This window comes from Neofelis nebulosa, chromosome 9, assembly GCF_028018385.1.
Source record: "Neofelis nebulosa isolate mNeoNeb1 chromosome 9, mNeoNeb1.pri, whole genome shotgun sequence".
Lineage (NCBI taxonomy): Eukaryota > Metazoa > Chordata > Mammalia > Carnivora > Felidae > Neofelis > Neofelis nebulosa.
In genome coordinates, this window is record NC_080790.1 from 109,533,984 (window position 1) to 109,553,932 (window position 19,949).

General features: G+C 38.2%; 1 protein-coding gene across 5 annotated transcripts in view; it reads right to left on the reverse strand.

Annotated features, from left to right (window-relative positions):
- MCM8 (minichromosome maintenance 8 homologous recombination repair factor) overlaps positions 1-19,949 on the reverse strand; it is a 57,240-nt gene that overhangs the window by 12,789 nt on the left and 24,502 nt on the right. For 3 of the 5 annotated variants that reach the window (XM_058684921.1, XM_058684922.1, XM_058684919.1), the window contains exons 9-18: positions 19,720-19,871; positions 19,278-19,473; positions 16,360-16,390; positions 15,702-15,842; positions 12,324-12,465; positions 9,095-9,290; positions 7,183-7,402; positions 6,676-6,885; positions 5,093-5,169; positions 1,260-1,449 (exon numbers count right to left, since the gene is read on the reverse strand). In XM_058684921.1, coding sequence (XP_058540904.1) covers positions 1,260-1,449; positions 5,093-5,169; positions 6,676-6,885; positions 7,183-7,402; positions 9,095-9,290; positions 12,324-12,465; positions 15,702-15,842; positions 16,360-16,390; positions 19,278-19,473; positions 19,720-19,871 — 1,555 coding nt within the window. Of the gene's footprint in view, positions 1-1,259; positions 1,450-1,475; positions 1,668-1,696; positions 2,014-5,092; positions 5,170-6,675; positions 6,886-7,182; positions 7,403-9,094; positions 9,291-12,323; positions 12,466-15,701; positions 15,843-16,359; positions 16,391-19,277; positions 19,474-19,719; positions 19,872-19,949 lie in introns of those variants that run through there. The other 2 variants (XM_058684923.1, XM_058684924.1) reach the window with 2 other exon arrangements.

A 19,949-nucleotide genomic window follows, 5' to 3' on the forward strand; every position in this document is an offset into this window, starting at 1 on the left:
GCTCTGAGCAGCTAATTTCATAGCTTAAATAAAGAAAATAGTTCAAAAAAGCCTATTCCATTCTTTTCATCCAAATCTTTTATTATTTTTTCAATCTCCATTATACTTATTTATTTTAAAATTTTAGTTCCAGTGTAGTTAACATACAGTGTTCATTTCAGATGAACAATATAGCAATTCAACAATTCCATATATTACTTAGTGCTCGTGATACTTTTTTTTGCAAAGATTTTATTTTTATTTATTCATTTAAGCTTATTTATTTATTTTGAAAGAGAGAGAGAGAGAGAAAATGAGCAGGGGAGGGGCAGAGAGAGAGGGAGGGAGAGTAGCTCAAGCAGACTCTGCATCATCAGTGCAGAGCCCAATATGGGGCTCAAACCCACAAACCATGAGACCATGACCTAAGCCAAAATCAAGAATCCAACACTTAACTGACTGAGCCACCATAGGTGCCCCAGCAAAGATTTTATTCTTAAGTAATCTCTGCACCCAAAATGGGGCTCAAGTTTACCACCCTGAGATTAAGAGGAGCACACTCCACCAACTGAGCAAGCCAGGTGCCCCTAATAAAGTGCACTCTTAATCCCCATCACTTATTTCACCCACTCCCTCACCCACCTCCCCTCTGATAACCATCTGTTTGTTCACTATAGCTAAGAGTCTGTTTCTTCGGGGCGCCTGGATGGCTCAGTCAGTTAACCGTCCAACTGGCTCAAGTCATGATCTGCGGTTAGTGAGTTCGAGCCCCGTGTCAGGCTCTGTGCTGACCTGGAGCCTGCTTCAGATCCTGCGTCTCCCTCTCTGCCCCTCCCCCACTCATCTCAGTCTCTCTCTCTCTCTCTCTTTCTCTCAAAAATAAACATTTAAAAAAATTTCTTAGACGTTTTTATTTATTCATTTTTGAGAGAGAGAGAGAACGAGCGAGCACATGTGCGTGCTCTCTCTATACCACATCTTCTTTATCCCTTCATACAACAATTGGCACTTGGGCTGTTTCCATATTTTGGCTATTGTAAATAATGCTGCAATAAACACAGGGGTGCATGTATTCTTTTGAATTCCTTTGTATTCTTTGGGTAAATGTACCATAGTGAGATTGCTGAATCATAGATAGGGTAGTTCTACTTTTAATTTTTTGAGTAATTTCCATACTGTTTTCCACAGTCATCAAAATATTCTGATATTTAAAAATTCTACACTTAATAAAGACCTCCTGAAATTTTCATAAACAAGATTAACTATTTGGCTTATCATACCTGAATGTTAAGCTCTTTGGCAATCTGCCGAAGTTGTTGAAATTGAAATAAGTTATTGTAAGTTCTTTCAGCAATGTTGTTGAGAGCAGAAATAAATCTTTTTGCTGTTGACCTGTTGCTCATTCCAGAACCATGCTGGGATCGCTCAAAATCTAGGTTTCCAAATTCATCAGAATAAGTTCCTAGCATGCTTAACGAGAAGGGAGGAAAACAGAGTTACCCAATGTAGCACGGCTATGGAAATTTTTGTCCCAGTTCATAAGAAGAAAAATGTGGAAATAACCATGAGACTCACATAGCAAAGATTTCAACATGTATTGCTTGAACAGCCACTATGAAATTCACTATGGTATGAACTATGTGCTGATAAAAATATTTTTGGACACAGTTGCCACTTTTAAGAAACATCTACATTTGAAAAGAGAAAAGCGTAAGAATACAAAGTTGATAGACTATGATATAAATGCCTGGAACATTCTTTTTGATTCATGAAAGAAAGAAATTCTAAACATACTAAATTTAGGCTTTAGAGGACAAAGATATGTTCCCAGCTCCTAGTGCAGCACCTGGCAGATGAAAGATGTTTAAAAATACTGTGGGAATGAACTAGAACCGTTCTGCTGACTTGCAGTAATGGTGGTTAGATATTAAAGGATCCACCTACTATTTTTAGTTCTCTGCTGCTTCCTCTTATTTTCACAGTATCATCAAAGAAAGACATATGCACTCTTGCTAGTGGATTTTAGCCAGAAGTCTGAAAACACCAGTGAGAGATAAAATTAGCCATCATTTCTAATCCAGCTCTGTGGATGACTCCCTGCCTGTACAATGGGACAGATACAATCTCACACAAAGCCCAGAGGCAAAGGTATTATTTAATCAGGAATTGGTTAATCATATATAAACTGGTCACCTGCTAGGCAGTAGACTTGCACTGGTGAATAAAACGGATGTAATTCCTGCCCTTAAGGAGCTTACAGCAATGAGTTTATAGGGTTACTAAAAACATAGCTTTGTTTTGTTTCCTGATAAGAGCTTACATGAAAGAGAAAGCTGTACAAATAGGAATGAATCATCCAAATCAGACTAATAAATGGTAAGAAATGTAATATGATTATGTAAATATAATAAACCATAGCTTATTTTTCATAAGGTACTTGTCAAAAATGCTTTAAACTACTATGTATTAACAATTCATATTTAGCTTAATTATGTTTAATCACCATATGCTACCCCATTTAGTCCAACAATCCTCTGATCTAGGGACTATTCTTATTCCCATTTTACAGATGAAGAAGCAAAGTGTGGTAAGTTAAGTGACTTGCCAAAGGTTACACAGCCAATGAGTGGAATATCTGGGATTTAAATCTGAGATACATGGCTTCAGATGTGAAGATTTATAAATATCTGAGCCACTTTGCTGAAATAGAAAAAACTCAATGATGTTTCATCTTTGAAGGTGGCTCTATTCTCCTGTGCTTCCTAGTACATTTTTAAAGAAAACTTAAGTGAACTGTTGGCCATAAACATTTAGTTTTTATAGCTATGTGCTTTGATAACTATGATGAACTGTATCACAGTTTAGATTTTATTTTGGCTTCTGCTTCTGCTTAAAATGTAGTTTTATAGATTCAAGACCACATTAAGTACAAACATTCACAACTCAAGACAGGGAAACTCTGAAATAGAAGAGTTAATGAATGAAAGATGATTCCCATGGTCAACTTTACTATCAATGCAGTACATTTACTGAGGGTGTGCTGTGTGCTAGGTATGGGCCCTGGGAGTACACTGGTAAAGATGACAGGTAGGGTCCCTGCTCTCCTAGAGCATAGACTAAGGACAGAAAGCATGGTAAGTATAATAAAACAGGTAATTCACAACCTAGTCTCTGTGTTTAACTGGATCTTGATATCTACCATGGAAATAACTGCAGTCACTAGGAATCACTAGGAAATAATTCCAATCACTAGGAATCAACCTATTCTTTTTATCTGAAAATTTGTGTAAAAGCCAATAAAGCACATTCAGTTCAAGGAAACAAACTAGTAATTTCATGTAGATACTGCTTATATTTAACAATGAGATCTCTTTTTTCAGGAGTTCAGGAGTAAATTGACAGCCTAAAACTAATTCAGAATTACCAGCAAGGCAACTTTGAGAAGTAGTAGAAAAAAATACAGAGTTACACAAAAAAATATGGAAGAGTTCCTCTTGGATGGAAAAAGTACATGTAAACACTGTCCGACATGAAGATTCAGACATGCAGAATCAATATGGCATTTTTATTGAAAAGGTTTAATGTGTAATTTATAATGTGTAATTCTCAGATATGAGAATGAATCAGACCAGTGGACTTATTGTGGGGAAATACTAGATGGCTGCTTGAGGCAATGTCTGGGGTCTGAGGCCTAAGGAAACTAAGTTAGGGTAAAGCCTAAAAAGAGAATGTTACAGGTAAGAGAGAGTAATAAGGTAGTTTGATCCCTGATTTGCTGGATAGCCCAAGTCTATCCATGATATTATTCAGTAGAGCCAGGCACCAGTAGGTCTAAAGGGTGAGAGATCATTATTAAATGGAAAAGGAAACCAGGAGTAGCAATGATAGCCCCACTGCCACAGGTGGAGAATTTAAGAGCAGGATGCTCAGGGGAGCCTGGGTGGCTCAGTTGGTTAACCAGCCGACTCTTGGTTTCAGCTCAGGTCATGATCTCATGGTTTGCAGGATCAAGCCCCATGTCAGGCTCTGTGCTGACAGCATGGAGCCTTCTTGGGATTTTCTCTCCCTCTCTCTCTCTGCCCCTCTCCCACTCACGCACATGTGCATCCTCTCTCTCTCTCATAACAAACTTAAAAAAAAAAAAAGCAGTCTGTTAAGAAAAATTCTAAACTAAGAGGCAAACTTTTTATCATTAAACAAGGAGTCCCTACTAGTGGTCCTTGTTTTTAATTGGGAACAAAGTTAGAATCCAATTTTTTTTGGAATTTCGGTTAGGTTCAGTGGCTTTGTTTTCTAGTGAAAAAAGAATCTCTGTTGGGGCAATCTCTAGGTATCTTTTTTTTTTTTTCCAAGTAAGCCTTACACCTCACATGGGGCTTGAACTCAAGACCCTGAGGTCAAGAGTCACGTGCTCTACCAACTGAGCCAGTCAGGTGCCCTGTAGGCAATCTCTAGGATTCTTATTGGTCTGGTCTGCCAGGAAGCTAGGTCCACCATAAGTCAGGCAGACAACTGGTATTTATGGCCACTCCTTTATTTCACATGCTAGTACACTGAATCCCTGGCAGCACACTGAATGAGGCAGTCTAGTAATTCCTAGACTGTCTGGTTGCTGACAAATGGCAACTGAGGGTCTCCAACACAATGAAGTCAACTAGAGAGGGAATGAAGCCAGCTTGGTAAAATTTTCATCTACAAGACCCCTCAAACCCTAGTACTGAATCGTGTAAAAGAGGAAACTGACAGTCCAAGCACAGTAGAATATTAAACCAACAGGATATTTATACAAAAGGGAATGTTAGGAATTGGTTGAAAGGGTTGGTAGTCATTAAGTGTTAATGATGATTTTACCCATTATGAGGCTGTTCCTTTTGAGTATTCTCAAAATATGTATTTTTGAATTGATTTTATAACTATGTGAATGTATACCCATTCAAAACATTTTAATATAAAGATTGTTTCTTTATACAAATATTTTAAACCAAGAAAATATAGTTTGTTAAAAGGATCCAATGGGCTAAGTAAAAATAATTTTGCTTGGCATAATTATTTAATTTGAGATGAAACGATGACTGATATTTCATTTAAAACAGCATTTAAAATTTAATCTTACCTATACTTCATAACTTCAACTATATCCTCAGCATCTTCTTTGGTTGCTTCTTCTCTTAATTCCAGCCTTGCTCGTGCCTTTGAAATAAAAAAAACATTTTTAAATAACAATAGTAAGTATATTTGACATTGTTTGAGCAGGTAAAGTAGGTCTAAGATTGTTTCATTTATTCATTTTACACAAAAACTGATTGCAGGAGGAGGACTATAATATCAAAGTCAGAATAAAATTATCTGAAAACTTGAGTATGAAAACAATCACTCATTTTATTTTAAAAAATTTTTAATGTTTGTTTATTTTTGAGAAAGAGAGAGAGAGACAGTATGCGAGCAGTGGAGGAGCAGAGAGAGAGAGGAAGACAGAGAACCTGAAGCGGCTCCAGGCTCTGAGCTGTCAGCACAGAGCCTGACGTGGGGCTCGAACCCACGAACAAAAGATCATGACTGAACCAAAGTCAGACATTTAACTGACTGAGCCACTCTGGCACCCCAATCGCTCATTTAAAATATGGATTAGGGGCACCTGGGTGGCTCAGTCAGTTAAATGTCCAACTCTTGATTTTGGCTCAGGTCATGATCTCACAGTTTGTGGATTCGAGCCCCACACTGGGTTCCACGCTGACAGCATAGGGGCTGCTTGGGATTCTCTCTCCCTCTCTCTCTCTGCTCCTCCCCCCCAACAACATAAACAAATAAACTTAATAAACTAAATAAATGAACTAAATAAAGTAGGATTAAAACCTATTTTTATCTAACATATATCTTTCTGAGTGTTCATTTCAGAAAATTTGATTATGAAATACCCTTGGTTTTTCCTTGCCTTTTACTTTCAGGAAATCATGCCTAACCAATTTGTTAAAACAACATAGAAGAAATAATCTGATTTTAAAGCAAAAAGCCCAAACTCCAGCTATTTTAACTGCCAGAGTTCTCTTAGCATTCCAAACCTGTGAATAAATGTTACTGCTATTAGAAAAACAGGTACTATCCTTATGGACCTGTCATGTATCAAATCAAATACTGACATATTCCATGCTCCCATATATTCAACTTAGAATCTCAGAATCCTTAATTAACCTAACTACTTGTCACACTCCAGGAGTCTTCAATGTCATTAAAAGGGGGGGGGGGGGGGGGGGAAGTTGCATGGTTAGTAACTGGTTCTGTGCCTAGAAAGAAGTGGCTTGATTGGCTCTGTTACAGATATGGCCAAACATTTTTAAACATTTTTATACATCCATTTGTAATTGCCTCTCAGCTGGAAGAAAAATCAAGTTAATTATGCAGGAAATTGACAGAAATCATACCACCTCTTGCCCCCATTTTTTTTTTTTCAACGTTTTTTATTTATTTTTGGGACAGAGAGAGACAGAGCATGAACGGGGGAGGGGCACAGAGAGAGGGAGACACAGAATCGGAAACAGGCTCCAGGCTCCGAGCCATCAGCCCAGAGCCTGACGCGGGGCTCAAACTCACGGACCGCGAGATCGTGACCTGGCTGAAGTCGGACGCTTAACCGACTGCGCCACCCAGGCGCCCCTTGCCCCCATTTTTAAGTCAAAAAAGCATGAATTTGAAACAAACCTCTGTTAGACGAATCAGAGATTCCAGCTGCCTAGTAGTGATTGGTGAGCTATTTAACCGCTGGCTCTGTTTCCGGAGCTCAAGGTAAAAATCTTGAAGAATCTGAGCAGCTTCTGTGGACAGCCTTGGATAGACATACTGCCGAGCATAACCAATGTACTTTCTCAACAGCTGGTGGGGAATTAGATCTATTTTTTCTCCAGGAACCACCTGAAGCATGATAAAAAAAGATTACAAGGATAGCAAATAAAATCTTTCTGTTAAAATAACCTGTTTAGATACATATAAAGTTCTAAAAGACTTTCCAAAGAAGCCCAACACTGTAGTTCCAGCTCTGAGTCTAGGTGACAGATTATTTCTAATGCAGTTTATATAAACCCTACTACTGTAATATAAAAGGTTTTGGCATGAAAGCTTATATATTACTACTCTACAATAAGCAACATACTGAACTCTGACATCCAAACAGGACCGAAATGAATGACTAAGGAGCGGAAACATTCATACCTTTAATCTTTCTGATAATGGTTTATCAGACACCACTTCAAGTACGGAAGTATTTGAATCTTGACTATTCATGCGAGCTACAGTGGCTCCGCTAACAGTTCTCTGCTTTCCAGCTCTTATTGCAATCACATGTTCAGAGAGTAAGTGATCATGGTCCTCATTTGGGGTGTCTAACAGGATAAAGACCAAATCAAATCTGGACAGCAGGGCACTCCCCATTCTAAGAGGCAGGGAAGAAGGAAGAAACAATGATTGGAATCAAAACAAGTAGAAAACCATTTACTTATTTACTATTGAAGTTCCATGTAGAACTTTAAAAAAATAAAGTTTATGTTAAAGAAACAAACAATAGCTTTTGTATTCGATACACCCACCAACTCTGGAGAGACACCAGGCCACACACCAGTCATACATGTACCTACCTTTGGTAGGTTAATGATAAGGCTCCTTCTCACACCATGTCTGTGTTCTATATTACTACCTAATGGTAAGTTTCACAATGCCTTTGAATTTTAAAACAAATGCTATGATACACCAGGGGTTATCTAGTTGGGTCGTTTTAATCTTTTGTATGTTTTCTTTCACCAAGACATTGAGTCTCTCAAAGCATCTATGATTATTTAGATTAAAAAACCCACTTTTTCTTAGAAGTCATTAGAATCATTATAATAAAAATGCTGTGTTCTACTTAGTCATCGTCCCTGATCCCACCAATCAGATTATCCTTCTATTTGAGACAATAAAACTGAAATTCAGAGTAGCTAAAGAATTTGGTCAACACCCCAAAACAGGTTTGGGTACCACTAAAAACCAGAATCTAAAAACCAAGTCCTTGTTCAATAGGATCTTTCTAATATAGCACTTTGTCATTTTAATAAGAAAAACTAATAGATTGATTTTTTTTTTTTTTTTTTAAAGTAGGCTTCATACCCAGCATAGGGCTTGAACTCATGACCTGAGATCAAGACCTGAACTGAGATCAAGAGCTGGCCACTTAACCGACTGAGCCACCCAGGGGTCCCTAGATTGACTTTTTTGGTGGTGGTGGTATAGCATCTCCAAGTACTACTGTATATTTTGCCATGTACCATTTCTGTATTAAAGGTACAAATTATCAAATACTAGGAAATTTGGGTTTTTTCCCTCTAGAATTTAAGCTTCCAATTTTTCACATGAGGCATTCTTTTGTCTTTTTCTCACTTCCACAATCACTTCAACCTATTTTCCCCTCCCTATGCCTTTTGTCCAACCTGTACAGAACAAACTAGAAGACAAAGCATACACACATACCAATACAAACTCTGTTTTGGGGAAAAAGTGGGGTCATACCCCATTTGTAAATATGTAATGTGCTCTTTTCACTTAACAGTAAGCACAGACATGTTTCCCTATCAGCACACACAGAGCTACTTCCATTTTTATACCTGCTATTCTCCACTGTTCGGCCTTCCATAGTTTAACCACTTTCCTACCAATGGGCATTTTAAGCTGTTTCCGCTTTTTGTCTGTGATATACAATGGCATAATACCCAACCTGTAAATGCGTCTCTGTGCACTTACATGACTATTTCTGTGAGTATGATTCCTAAAAGTAGAACTGGCTAAAACAAATGGAATGTATATTTCAAACAGTGATAATAAACATGCCAGTTGTCCTTCAATACGCTAACCTGAATATGTGAGAACTTATTTTCCCAACCCTTTGCCAATAATGATTATTAATATATAAAATGTTTGCCAATCTGGTAGCTATCAACGGTACTTCATTGCTTTAATTTGTTGTGCTCAACATGTTTTTGAACATTTACTAGAAATTATCATTTCTGTGAACTATTATGTCCTCAGTTATCTTTTTCTTATTGATTTATAAGGACTCAATACATTAAAGGTATAAATATCCAAAGAGACTTACTTTAAATTCTCAGAAACTGTTTTGGCTTTATTGTAGTGTCCTCCAACTGGATTTGCAGCAGCGACGATGGAAGTTCTTGCAGGGAGGCTACAAACCATGCCAGCCTTAGCAAGACTAATACTCTGTTGTTCCATAGCTTCTAACAAGGCTTGATGTTGATTCCCCATCTTATCAAATTCATCTATCCCACAAATACCTACAGTCACAGTAAAATAATACAGACAAAAAGCTTTCTTTGGTTAAGTTCCAAATCTTACAGGATGGAAACTGTTCCACAATAAGGAAATTATTTGTAATTGTTTCCAGCAGTTAAAATTATAAAATGTCATACAGTAGAGAATTTGTGCTTGTTTTACAGCAAATAAAACACTTGTCGTAACTAACTTTTATGTAATATTTTCTCATTCAACATTTTTCATAGGCAAGGCATGTGTTGTGAGTGCTACAAAAATGAAGATACGAATGACCCTCAGAAAGCTTAAAGACTTATGTTCAAACAGGTGAAATAAGAGATATGCATATTCAAAAGATAGTATATTTCAACAACTACATGAGATAGGCATAATTATATAAGATCAGTTTTCTCGGGTAAGGAAAGGACATTTGAGCAAAAACTTCAAGGAGGAAAGGGAACAAGCCTTGTGGACTTATCTGGAGTAAGGGAAGCACAGGCAAAGGGAATAACAAGTAAAAAAGCCTAATGCAGGAATGTAAAATGTGCTGGTGGTGTAACTGGAGAATAAGAAGGAAGTAGTAGATAATGAGGCAAAAGAGGTGATTAAAAGGCCAGAATGTGAATGGCCCTGGACTACTGTCAAGCCTTGAGCTTTCACTCCGAGTGAGATAGGAAGCCACTGGAGGGTTTTGAGCAGGAGAATAACTTTATCTGAGTTTTAACAGGATTGTTCTGCCTTGTTAAGAACAATGGAAAGGGCAAGGGTGGTGACAAGCATTCCAACTAGGAGATCACAGTAATAATTCATGTAAGAGATGATGGTGTCTTGGATCAGGGTAGCAGCAATGGAGAAGAGTCTCGATACTGTATATATATATATATGGAAGGTAGAGCCCACAGTATTTGTTAATAGACTGGATGTGGGGTATATGTAAAAGCCAAATATGACTGTACATTTTCTGATTTTAGCAAATAGAAGGATGGAATTATCATTGACTGAGATGGGAAAGACTATAAAAATAGGTTTGAAGGAGAATATCGGAGTTTTGATTTCGGATGTGTTAAGTCTGAGGAAGTTATAGAGATACTGTAAAAACAGGCATTAAGAACCCTATGACCCAGCAGTAGCACTGCTAGGAATTTACCCAAGGGATACAGGAGTACTGATGCATAAGGGGCACTTGTACCCCAATGTTTATAGCAGCACTCTCAACAATAGCCAAATTATGGAAAGAACCTAAATGTCCATCAACTGTGGTTTATATACACAATGAAGTACTACGTGGCAATGAGAAAGAATGAAATATGGCCCTTTGTAGCAACGTGGATGGAACTGGGCAGTGTTATACTAAGTGAAATAAGCCATACAGAGAAAGACAGATACCATATGTTTTCACTCTTATGTGGATCCTGAGAAACTTAACAGGAACCCATGGGGTAGGGGAAGGAAAAAAAAAAAAAAAAAAGGTTAAAGTGGGAGAGAGCCAAAGCATAAGAGACTCTTAAAAACTGAGAACAAACTGAGGGCTGATGGGGGGTGGGAGGGTGGGGAGGGTGGGTGATGGGTTTTGAAGAGGGCATCTTTTGATATGAGCACTGGGTGTTGTATGGAAACCAATTTGACAATAAATTTCATATATTAAAAAAATAAAAAAAGAAATATGTGCCTGGGGGTGCCTAGATGGCTCAGTCAGTTAAGCATCCAACTCTTGATTTTGGCTCAGTTAAGCATCGAACTCTTGATTTTGTGAGATTGAGCCCCAAGTTAGGGCATGGAGACTGCTTAAGATTTTCTCTCTCCCTCTACCCCTCCCCTGCTTGCGCTTGCTCATGCTCTCTCTCTCTCTCTCTCTCAAAAAAAAAGAAATGTGCCTGGAGTTCAAGGAAGAAGAGATATAAATTTGGAAATTTTCGGCATATAGGTAGGCAAAGCCATGAGACTAGATAAGATCATTGAGAAGGTAACACAGACTAAGAAGAAAATAGGTACAAAACCTAAGCACCTGGAGGTGCCAACCAGTTAAGGTTAGGGAGATAAAGACCAAGACTGAGAAGGAAGAGTTAATGAAGTAAGAAAACCAGAAGAGTAGAGTGTCCTGGAAACCAAGCAGGTAAAGTATTAAGGAAGGGGGTGGGTGGGGGCTGCTGATAGGATCTGGATTCAGAAATGTGGAGGTCGCCAGCAAACAAAGGAATGAATGGCCTTGACTGGACTGGAATCTGGGCACTGCCTGACACATACATAGGAACATGTTTCCAATAGAGTTACAGCATCACAAAGAGAAACTTAGGTAGCAATGCTTAATCAGAGATCCCTTCTTGCTAAGCCCTCCAACTGGATTTCTTATAAACTCTCCATCAAATCCTGACAAACATCCAATGAGATGGGTTAAAATACAGCAAAATTCTAATTATAATGTAATAGTCTAAATTCTTATTGTAAGTCCTCTGAGAGTAAAGGATAACAACATTTACCTTATTTTCAGTTCCAAGGCATCTCGAAGTATTCTGAACTAAGTAATAGTAATGCATTCAGCAAGTACTTACTATGCACCTATGTATTAGACAAGATAAATGTGGCACTCAACAGATAACCATATTCCACCCCACAGGGAGCTTGACGTAAAGCTTTAAAACAGTCTTTTAAACAATTGTGATGGTTGATATGAAATGGGAAGTGCAAGGAGTTATCTATACCTATTTGACTTGACTGACTTGATATATAATTGTGTCTATCACAAGATTCTGACAATGAATGACATTAAGTACCAGTTTCAATTCCGCAGGGTAAACTGCATTTCCAGTTATTTTTTTCTGGCACTCATTCTCAACTCACTGGTCAATACAGTGCTGTCCAAATGCCTCTTGAACAGAATGTAAAGAAATGAACTGGAAAAGACTTAAAAAAAAAAAACAAAACCCAAAAGCCCCAGAATTACTAATTATTTAGATCTGGAATAATACCTTTAAAACCCTTGGCTCAATTTAAAAATAGAAGCTGTAATATTAGTGAAAAATTAAATGTTGTAAACAGTGGAGAGTTTGGTCTCTTACCTTGATCACCGAGTACAAGGGCACCAGCTTCCAAAGCAAAATCTCCAGAGCAACTATCTTTTGAAAGAGTTACAGTCAAACCAGAGGTGGTTGTGGTATTACCACAAACATACACACCACGTGGAGCAACATTGCATACTGCCTAAGGAAACAAAAGGTTTAAGAGAATCAACCAAAGTAAAAGAAAAACAAATAGTAACTGCTTACAAATATCAGCTATATGCCAGAAATTCTTTTTGCTTAAGTTTATTTATTTATTTTTGAGAGAGAGAGAGAGAGAGACAGAGAGAGAGAGAGGGAGGGAGGGAGGGAGACAGAGAGAAAGCACGAGCAGGGGAGAGGCAGAGAGAGAAGGAGAGAGAATCCCAAGTAGGCTCTGCACTGTCAGCACAGAACCTGATGCAGGGCTTGATCTCATGAACCATGAGATCATGACCTGAACAAAATTCAAGGTCGGACGCTTAATCGACTGAGCCACCCAGGCACCCCTGCCAGGTATTCTTCTAACAGTTTTACTATACAATCTTCACTACCACAGTAGTGAGGTAGGAAGGCATTATTACATCCCCACTTAATCACGTAGAAACCAAGCCCTGCATACACTAACTCACAGTAGCTATGAAGGTGGGAGGTGAGGATTCAATCAAATCCAGGCAGCCTGCCTCTGATGACTGTGGTCATGTGAATATTATACAACTTCATTTTATGCTTCGTTTTCAAGTTCAAACAGAAAACACATGAGTACCAATTTTAATTTCAAAGGCTTCAATGCTTCTTTATACATCAGGTAATAAAGTGGCTCAATAATGCTCACCTGAGTAAACAAGCTACGGCAGGTCAGAAAAGTGATTAAATAACATAAGAGTTAAAAGTGTGGACTTCCAGAGTCAAGCAGACCTGGGTTTTTGTTATTATTCTTTTTCTTAAAGCAAGCTCTACGCCTAGGCCCCAACATGGGGCCTGAACTCATGACCCTGAGATCATGAACTGAGCTGAGATCAAGAGTCGGATACTTAACTGACTGAGCCCCCCAGGTGCCCCAAGAAAACCTGTTTAAATTTTGGCTCTACCATGTACTGGCTATGCTGCTCTCAGATCTCTCTGAGCCTCAGCTTCCTTGTTTAATCACGTATATCCCTGAGGAATAAATGAGATTTTGTATATAAGGCACTTAAATCTGGTACCTGGCACATAGTAAGTGCCCAATGCAAGGCCACTGTGCGTGCTGTGCACTGCATAACCACAGGAGACAATGTTCACACTGCTATGTTGATAGTGTGCTCTGGACATGTGCAGTGCCCAACCCAAGGGGCCCTAAGATATCTAGCTTATAAACAGTAGCTATCATTTTTAAAAATGTTTATTCTGAGAGTGTGAGCAAGGGAAGGGCAGAGAAAGAGAGAGAGAGAGAGAGAGAGAGAGAGAGAGAGAGAGAGAGAGAGAGAGAGTCCTAAGCAGGCTCTCAGCATGGAGCCTGATGTGGGGGCTCAATCCCACCACCATTGAGATCATGACCTGAGCTGAAATCAAGAGTTGGATGCTTAACCACCTGAGCCACCAAGGCGCCCCTCACTATTTTTGTTATTTGTAATCCCTTATTAGTCTGAGAGGATGATGATGGCTTACTAAATGGTCAGAGGAAAAGAGGATTAAAAATATAAAGTAAATGATGACTGTTAGTATTAGCCTAATTTTTCAAAACTGGTTTAGCAGGGCTAGAAGACTTACATCCAAATACCCTCCTCTGTTTACAACATTTAATTTCCACCAACATTACAGCTTCTATTTTTAAATTGAGCCCATGGTTTAAAAGGCATTATTCCAGGTCTAAAAACTATGAAAAGTTGCCAATGCCATTTCTTAGTATTAAATTTTTTTCAGTACCATCAAATGTATTCTGAAACCATTATCTGCTAATATCTATTTCTTAAATAAAAAAGGAGTAAGAGGGGGATAAAAAGGAGTAAGAGAGAAAAATGGAACTTTTACACACCGTAAGCAAAATGTATAAACTGTAAGATTTATTTGTATAGATAACTAGCCACTGTGGAAGTTAACCAGGCTTCTACCTATAATACACTAATTCGCTATATACACAATGATATAAAAGAAAAGAAAGCTGTAACAATTCAGGTCCACACATGGACCTTTTACATGCATAATCTGGCTAGGTATCCTGTTTTTATTTTTATCATCAACTGTTTCCCCTAAAACTAGGTGCTGTGTCTCTGCTGTCAGGTTTCTAGCAAGGGCTCAGGACAGAGTTGTTTTTGTTTTTTTTTTTAAAGTAGGCCCAGTTGGTCCAAAGGAACATGGAAACATAAATGAAATGTCAGCTTAGGAATTATAATGATGGCTGATGTAACAATCAAATGTAGGGAATATATAATGATTCTGATGTGAAGGACAGTGGGTTTATAATGCAATGATGACGTCAAAGTCGTTCTCAATCCTGGTTGCTGCACAGCACAATCACCTGTGGTGGGTTATCTGCACACAGACACTAGGACCCTAATCCAGACACTCTTAATTCAGTTGGACTAGGCAGGCCCCAGGATTTTCAAAGAGTTCCAAAGGTGATTCTGATATGCAACCAAGGTTCTGACCCCTGGACAAAGATGCAGTAGCTGCAGGACTACAACTTAGCAAAGAGACCCCTGGTCTGGTCACATTTTTCTACACTGGGGGTGGTGGTGAGGAATGGGGACACATGGGCATTCTCAGAAAGGACATTATGGCTGACTTACCAGGTGTCACTCAAATGCAACCACAAGCATTCCAACAAGCAGAGCCTTCTAGGGCCATCATAAGCCCTGATGGGGAGAACCACAAGGCTCTGATTGGCAGAGGCAGAATCTTCCTGGGGACCAACAAGAAGTTTTTCACAGAAGTTGCCTTGCTTTAAACTCAGAGCAGTGAAGATGTATAGAGACAGATCTCTTACCTTTATCACACTGTTCCTTAAGCTCAATACACTGTTTATGTAGTTGTGTGATCAGAGAATGTGTGACCTTGCTTCCCTGCTCTTTACTTTCACAAACTATTCTGTTCATAGGTGAAGCCACAACAAAAAAGACTACCAAAACTGATACCACGCAAAAAAAGCAGGGGGTTAGAGAAATGGTTAACATTTCACAATAGGTAATCTCTCAATAGACCAGCATGCCTGCAACAGTCTGTGTGACAGAGACTGACTCGATTTGAAAGGATGGCCAGATAGAAGTGACATCTTACTCACATAAACCCCAATTCACTTATACCACCAGACCAACCATATCCTCTAGAACACAAACACTGCATGCTTTGAGAAAATTCACTTGTGAATCAATCACACATTTTATAAGGAATACATTAAATACGAGATGATTGATTTCCTACCTGTAGCATCTGACTCTTTCCCAAGCCTGGATCTCCAACAACAAGGACATGTGGATCTCCTCGAATTGGAATTCTGTTTTTGTCATCTGCATACTTTTGGCTTCCTCCAAAGAGTGCTAATGCCAAGCCTGCTTTAACAAGCTCAAGTGTGAAAGAAGAGGGGGGGACCCCCAAAGTAAGAAAAACATAAAGATGACTAGCAAAAAAGGGATGTTCTTCCCTCTATATTTACATTTATTTGAGATTTTTTTTTAAAAGCATGATTGAACTTTACTTTTTTTCCTAAGGAAATTAAAATATAAACTTCCATAATGTAAATGATTAAAAAGCAAAAGGTAGGAAGCACATAAAATCAAAGAGGTATCTTTACTGAGTAAAGACCTACCTTGCAAAGCATGAATCTACTCCACAAAACTGGGAAATATTTGTTAGCTTCTGCTTTAATACTTTACACCTAAAGTCACTTTAAAGAACCTCATTCCTATTAGCTTGAATTAGTAAGTAGCTTGTTATTACAAGAAGCTATAGTTTGCCTTTCACATCATTCATTTCTGGAGAATAATGACCTATTAAAATACAAACATCTGGCTAACAGAAATTAGCTATTTTTTTTGCCAACTTTATGTATTTTTGGGTAAAGATGAAGTAAAATACTTACTTCATGACCAAAAATGACAGGGCAAAGTGAGCTGAAAAACAAAATACAACTTAGAAATTCTTATTTTCATTTCATCAATCCATTAGAGGATTTACTTTACAACTTGCTTAACTTGGTTTATTTAGCATAAAAAAATAAAGACAAACATATAGTTTACATCCCTCAAGCAACCCAAGACATTTTATTCTACCAGTAAATTTCTCAAAGTTCTTGGTTAATCCATAAAGGGAAGAATGCTTTAAAAACTGTGCCTGTGTAAGGGAGACAGGATACTTGCAAAGCATTTATTTTTTTAAATGTATTTTTATTGTATTTATTATTTTTTTGAGAGTGTGTGTGCAAGGAGGGGATGGGCAGTTGGGGAGGGAGAGAGAGAATCTCAGGCAGGCTCCATGCCCAGCATAGAGCCCAATGCAGGCTTGATCTTAGAACCATGAGATCATGACCTGGGCTGAAATCAAGAGTTGGACACTTAACCAACTGAGCCACCCAGGCACCCCGCAAAGCATTTTAAAGTACCCAAATATCTGGTTGATCCATCTCCAGCCTTTAATACATCATAATCATGGTCTTCTACTTTAGGATACAGAATTATATTGCATTTTACATGAATAGGCAGCTGTGTAGCCAAGTCATGGAAAGAAGACTAATGGGTGAATTGAGTAAATGATACTTTAAGAGGAGATAAAATTTCATTTTTTCAGCTCAACTCAAAGGATCAGAATAAGACCATATATGACTACAAAGAGGTATATTTACATTTACCAATTGTAAAAACAAGGGTCACACAGAAAAGGCCAGAGTGGAAGAGATGTAACCAGGAGTTAAGTATAAATCATTATCCCTTTTAATACATGTAAACACAGAAGTTGCTGTCCTGCCACATCCCCCTGGTGCTCACTGTTAAGCATGTTCCCACATAATTACTGCTAGCTTCTGACCACACACCTCCACCTGTCTGCTGAAGGGCTTTCTCGGGCTGCAGAAGCAGCAGCAGCAGGCAGGCAGGACAGGCTGAAAGTGCTGGGTTATAGAATATTCCAAGAGTAGCCCCAAATCTAGGCCCTTGGATAGAAAAATACTGAGGCTAGTTCTACACAGTCTAGTATCTCGAGGTCTCAAGAGGATTAAGCCCTGGATGCTTATAGTAACCTCCTCATTGAGGCACCATACACTACCACCCTTTCTCTCACTCCCCCATTCCCTTTCCAGTATTTCTGGGGATCACCTCCCAAATAAATGCTTACCCAAATCATTGCTTCTGAAGGAACCTAAACTGAAACATAACCTTCCACTGTCTTCTGCATTCTGCTTTCATGGTCTTCTACTTGTTACTCTAACGAAGGTAGACAAACTTTTCCTTAAAGGGCCAGAAACTGTATCTTTTCAATTTTACTGTCTGGGTCACAACGACTCAACTTGTGTGAAAGCAATGTGTAGATGAATGGACAGGGATGTGTTCCAGTAAAACTGTGTTTACAAAACCAGGCAGCCTGCCTAATTTGTCAACCCCTGCAAGGTTAACAAATGAAAACTTCTGGTTTTGGATGCTGAAATTACAAATTTAGAACTGAACGGTAAAAGCAGCCTGTGGGAAGAAAACCTTTCTGTAAGTTAAGTATAGCAGAAGGACCACTGCAAACATTTGCTCTTATTTATAATGGGTAAGAGGAACCAATTGAAGAGGCGTTTTGATCTTCAACCAGGTTACTCCTCCCCATCTGCTCAGAGCCCACATACCACACAGTCACTGATCCGCAGATCACACCCCCACTTCAGCTCAGAGTACCTCCTCTCCCAGGGTGGGTCTGGATGGCTACCCATTCACAGGAAGTCTCTGAGGGTTTAGGGACAAAGAATCCCCTGAGTAACTGCGTACTTTCTTAGTCAGTTAATTAACATATTCAACGCAAAAAGAGTCAAATTCTCTAAAGTGTCCTAAGCCTAGGTGAAGGAAAATGCAACGCATTTCAAAACCTCAGATCTTCACCACCCTTAGGTATATCCAATTTTCAGTCTCTCTTGTTTATTGTTTCTTCAAAACTGTCCAAAAAATTGTCAATGTTTTAAAATAACAGCATGTTGTGTTAAATTAAATATATTATTGAATTTCATTTAATCTTTGGTACAACCTTCTGAGACAGGAATTTGTTATTTCTATTTTAGGAAGATAAAAATCAAGGTGATAATAAGTAACATGCATCCAACCACAATGGAAGTGGTTGAAGAAGGATTCTAACTTAGATTTATCTTAAAAAAACAAAACAAAAAAACCTCTTAACCATTAAAGCAAAAATGCCTCTACTTTGCTTCTTCTCTACTACATGGCAAAAACATGGAAATAAAAGAATATTATGAAATACTTATTGAAGTGACTTCTATGTGATATCTTTCTTCCTTTTTGAAAGTAAACAAACAACCCCTGACATACCACTAATTGAAGTGACTGGAATTCATAGTCCCATCACTCTTCTGTTGAGTAACTAACTTCCTGTGTGAGATAGTAAATTTTCTTTATGGATAAAACTAGAAATCAGCAAACTTTTCTACAGAGGAACAGACAGTAAATATCTGTGAGCCATTCTCTGTTACTACTCAGCTCTGTCATTGCAGCTGGAAAGCAGCCAGACTCTACATAAATGAATGACTGTGGCTGTGTTCCAATAAAAGTTTAGTTACAGGCAGTGAAATGTGAATTTCATATAATTTTGTGTGTCATGAAATACTCTTTTTTTTTCAGCCATTACAAAAACAGAAACCATTCTTAGCTTATGCGCCATATAAAAATTGGCAGTTAGCTGGATTTGACCTGTGAATTGTAATTTGCAACCATTTTGACTAGTTTTTTTCTTACTAGTAGCCAAGAGCACCCCTATGGTACATATACATAATAAAATTTCAGATAACCTCATACATACTTGACAATGAGTTTAAACAGGTTTTCTTCAGCTTGAATCTCTTGGATGGCATAAAGGTCTTTAAGTGAAAACTCCATCAGTGCTCCATGCTTACACCCATCCTCAGAAGTCTTTGTTTTCTGTCCTTTGCTATTGCTAACAGAATTTGCTTCAATGTACAAAAGGAACATGCATTTGTCATTCTTATTTCGAGAACCTGTAAATTTCAAAGCATGAAGTACAATAATTGGTATTTTCATTTTCCCTACAAAGACTTGAACAGCATGTAAAAGAAAGGCACAATAAGCTACAAATAAACCTTTATTTTGAAGGAAAAGTTTCACCTGTATAAGAAACAAGCCTTCCCTATACTAGTGTAGATTCAAAAGTACCTTAAAAAGAAAAAAGATGACTGCTAACAAATTATTGAGGGACAATCAAAATGAGAAGAGTTATACCATACCTTCTTCAGCATTTGAGACTTTGACAACTCCAGTAATAGTCACTGTGTCTCCTGGGACACAGCTATCCACAAGATCATGAACAAGTTCACACTCTATTGTTCGTGGAATCCGACCAGCTTCTCGCTGATCATCAGACATCAGCTCCTGTATTCTAAAAAGTTAAACAATTTTCAGTCAGTTTATGTACTGACTTTAAGTCATTTCTTCAACATGTCAACTATTTGGAATC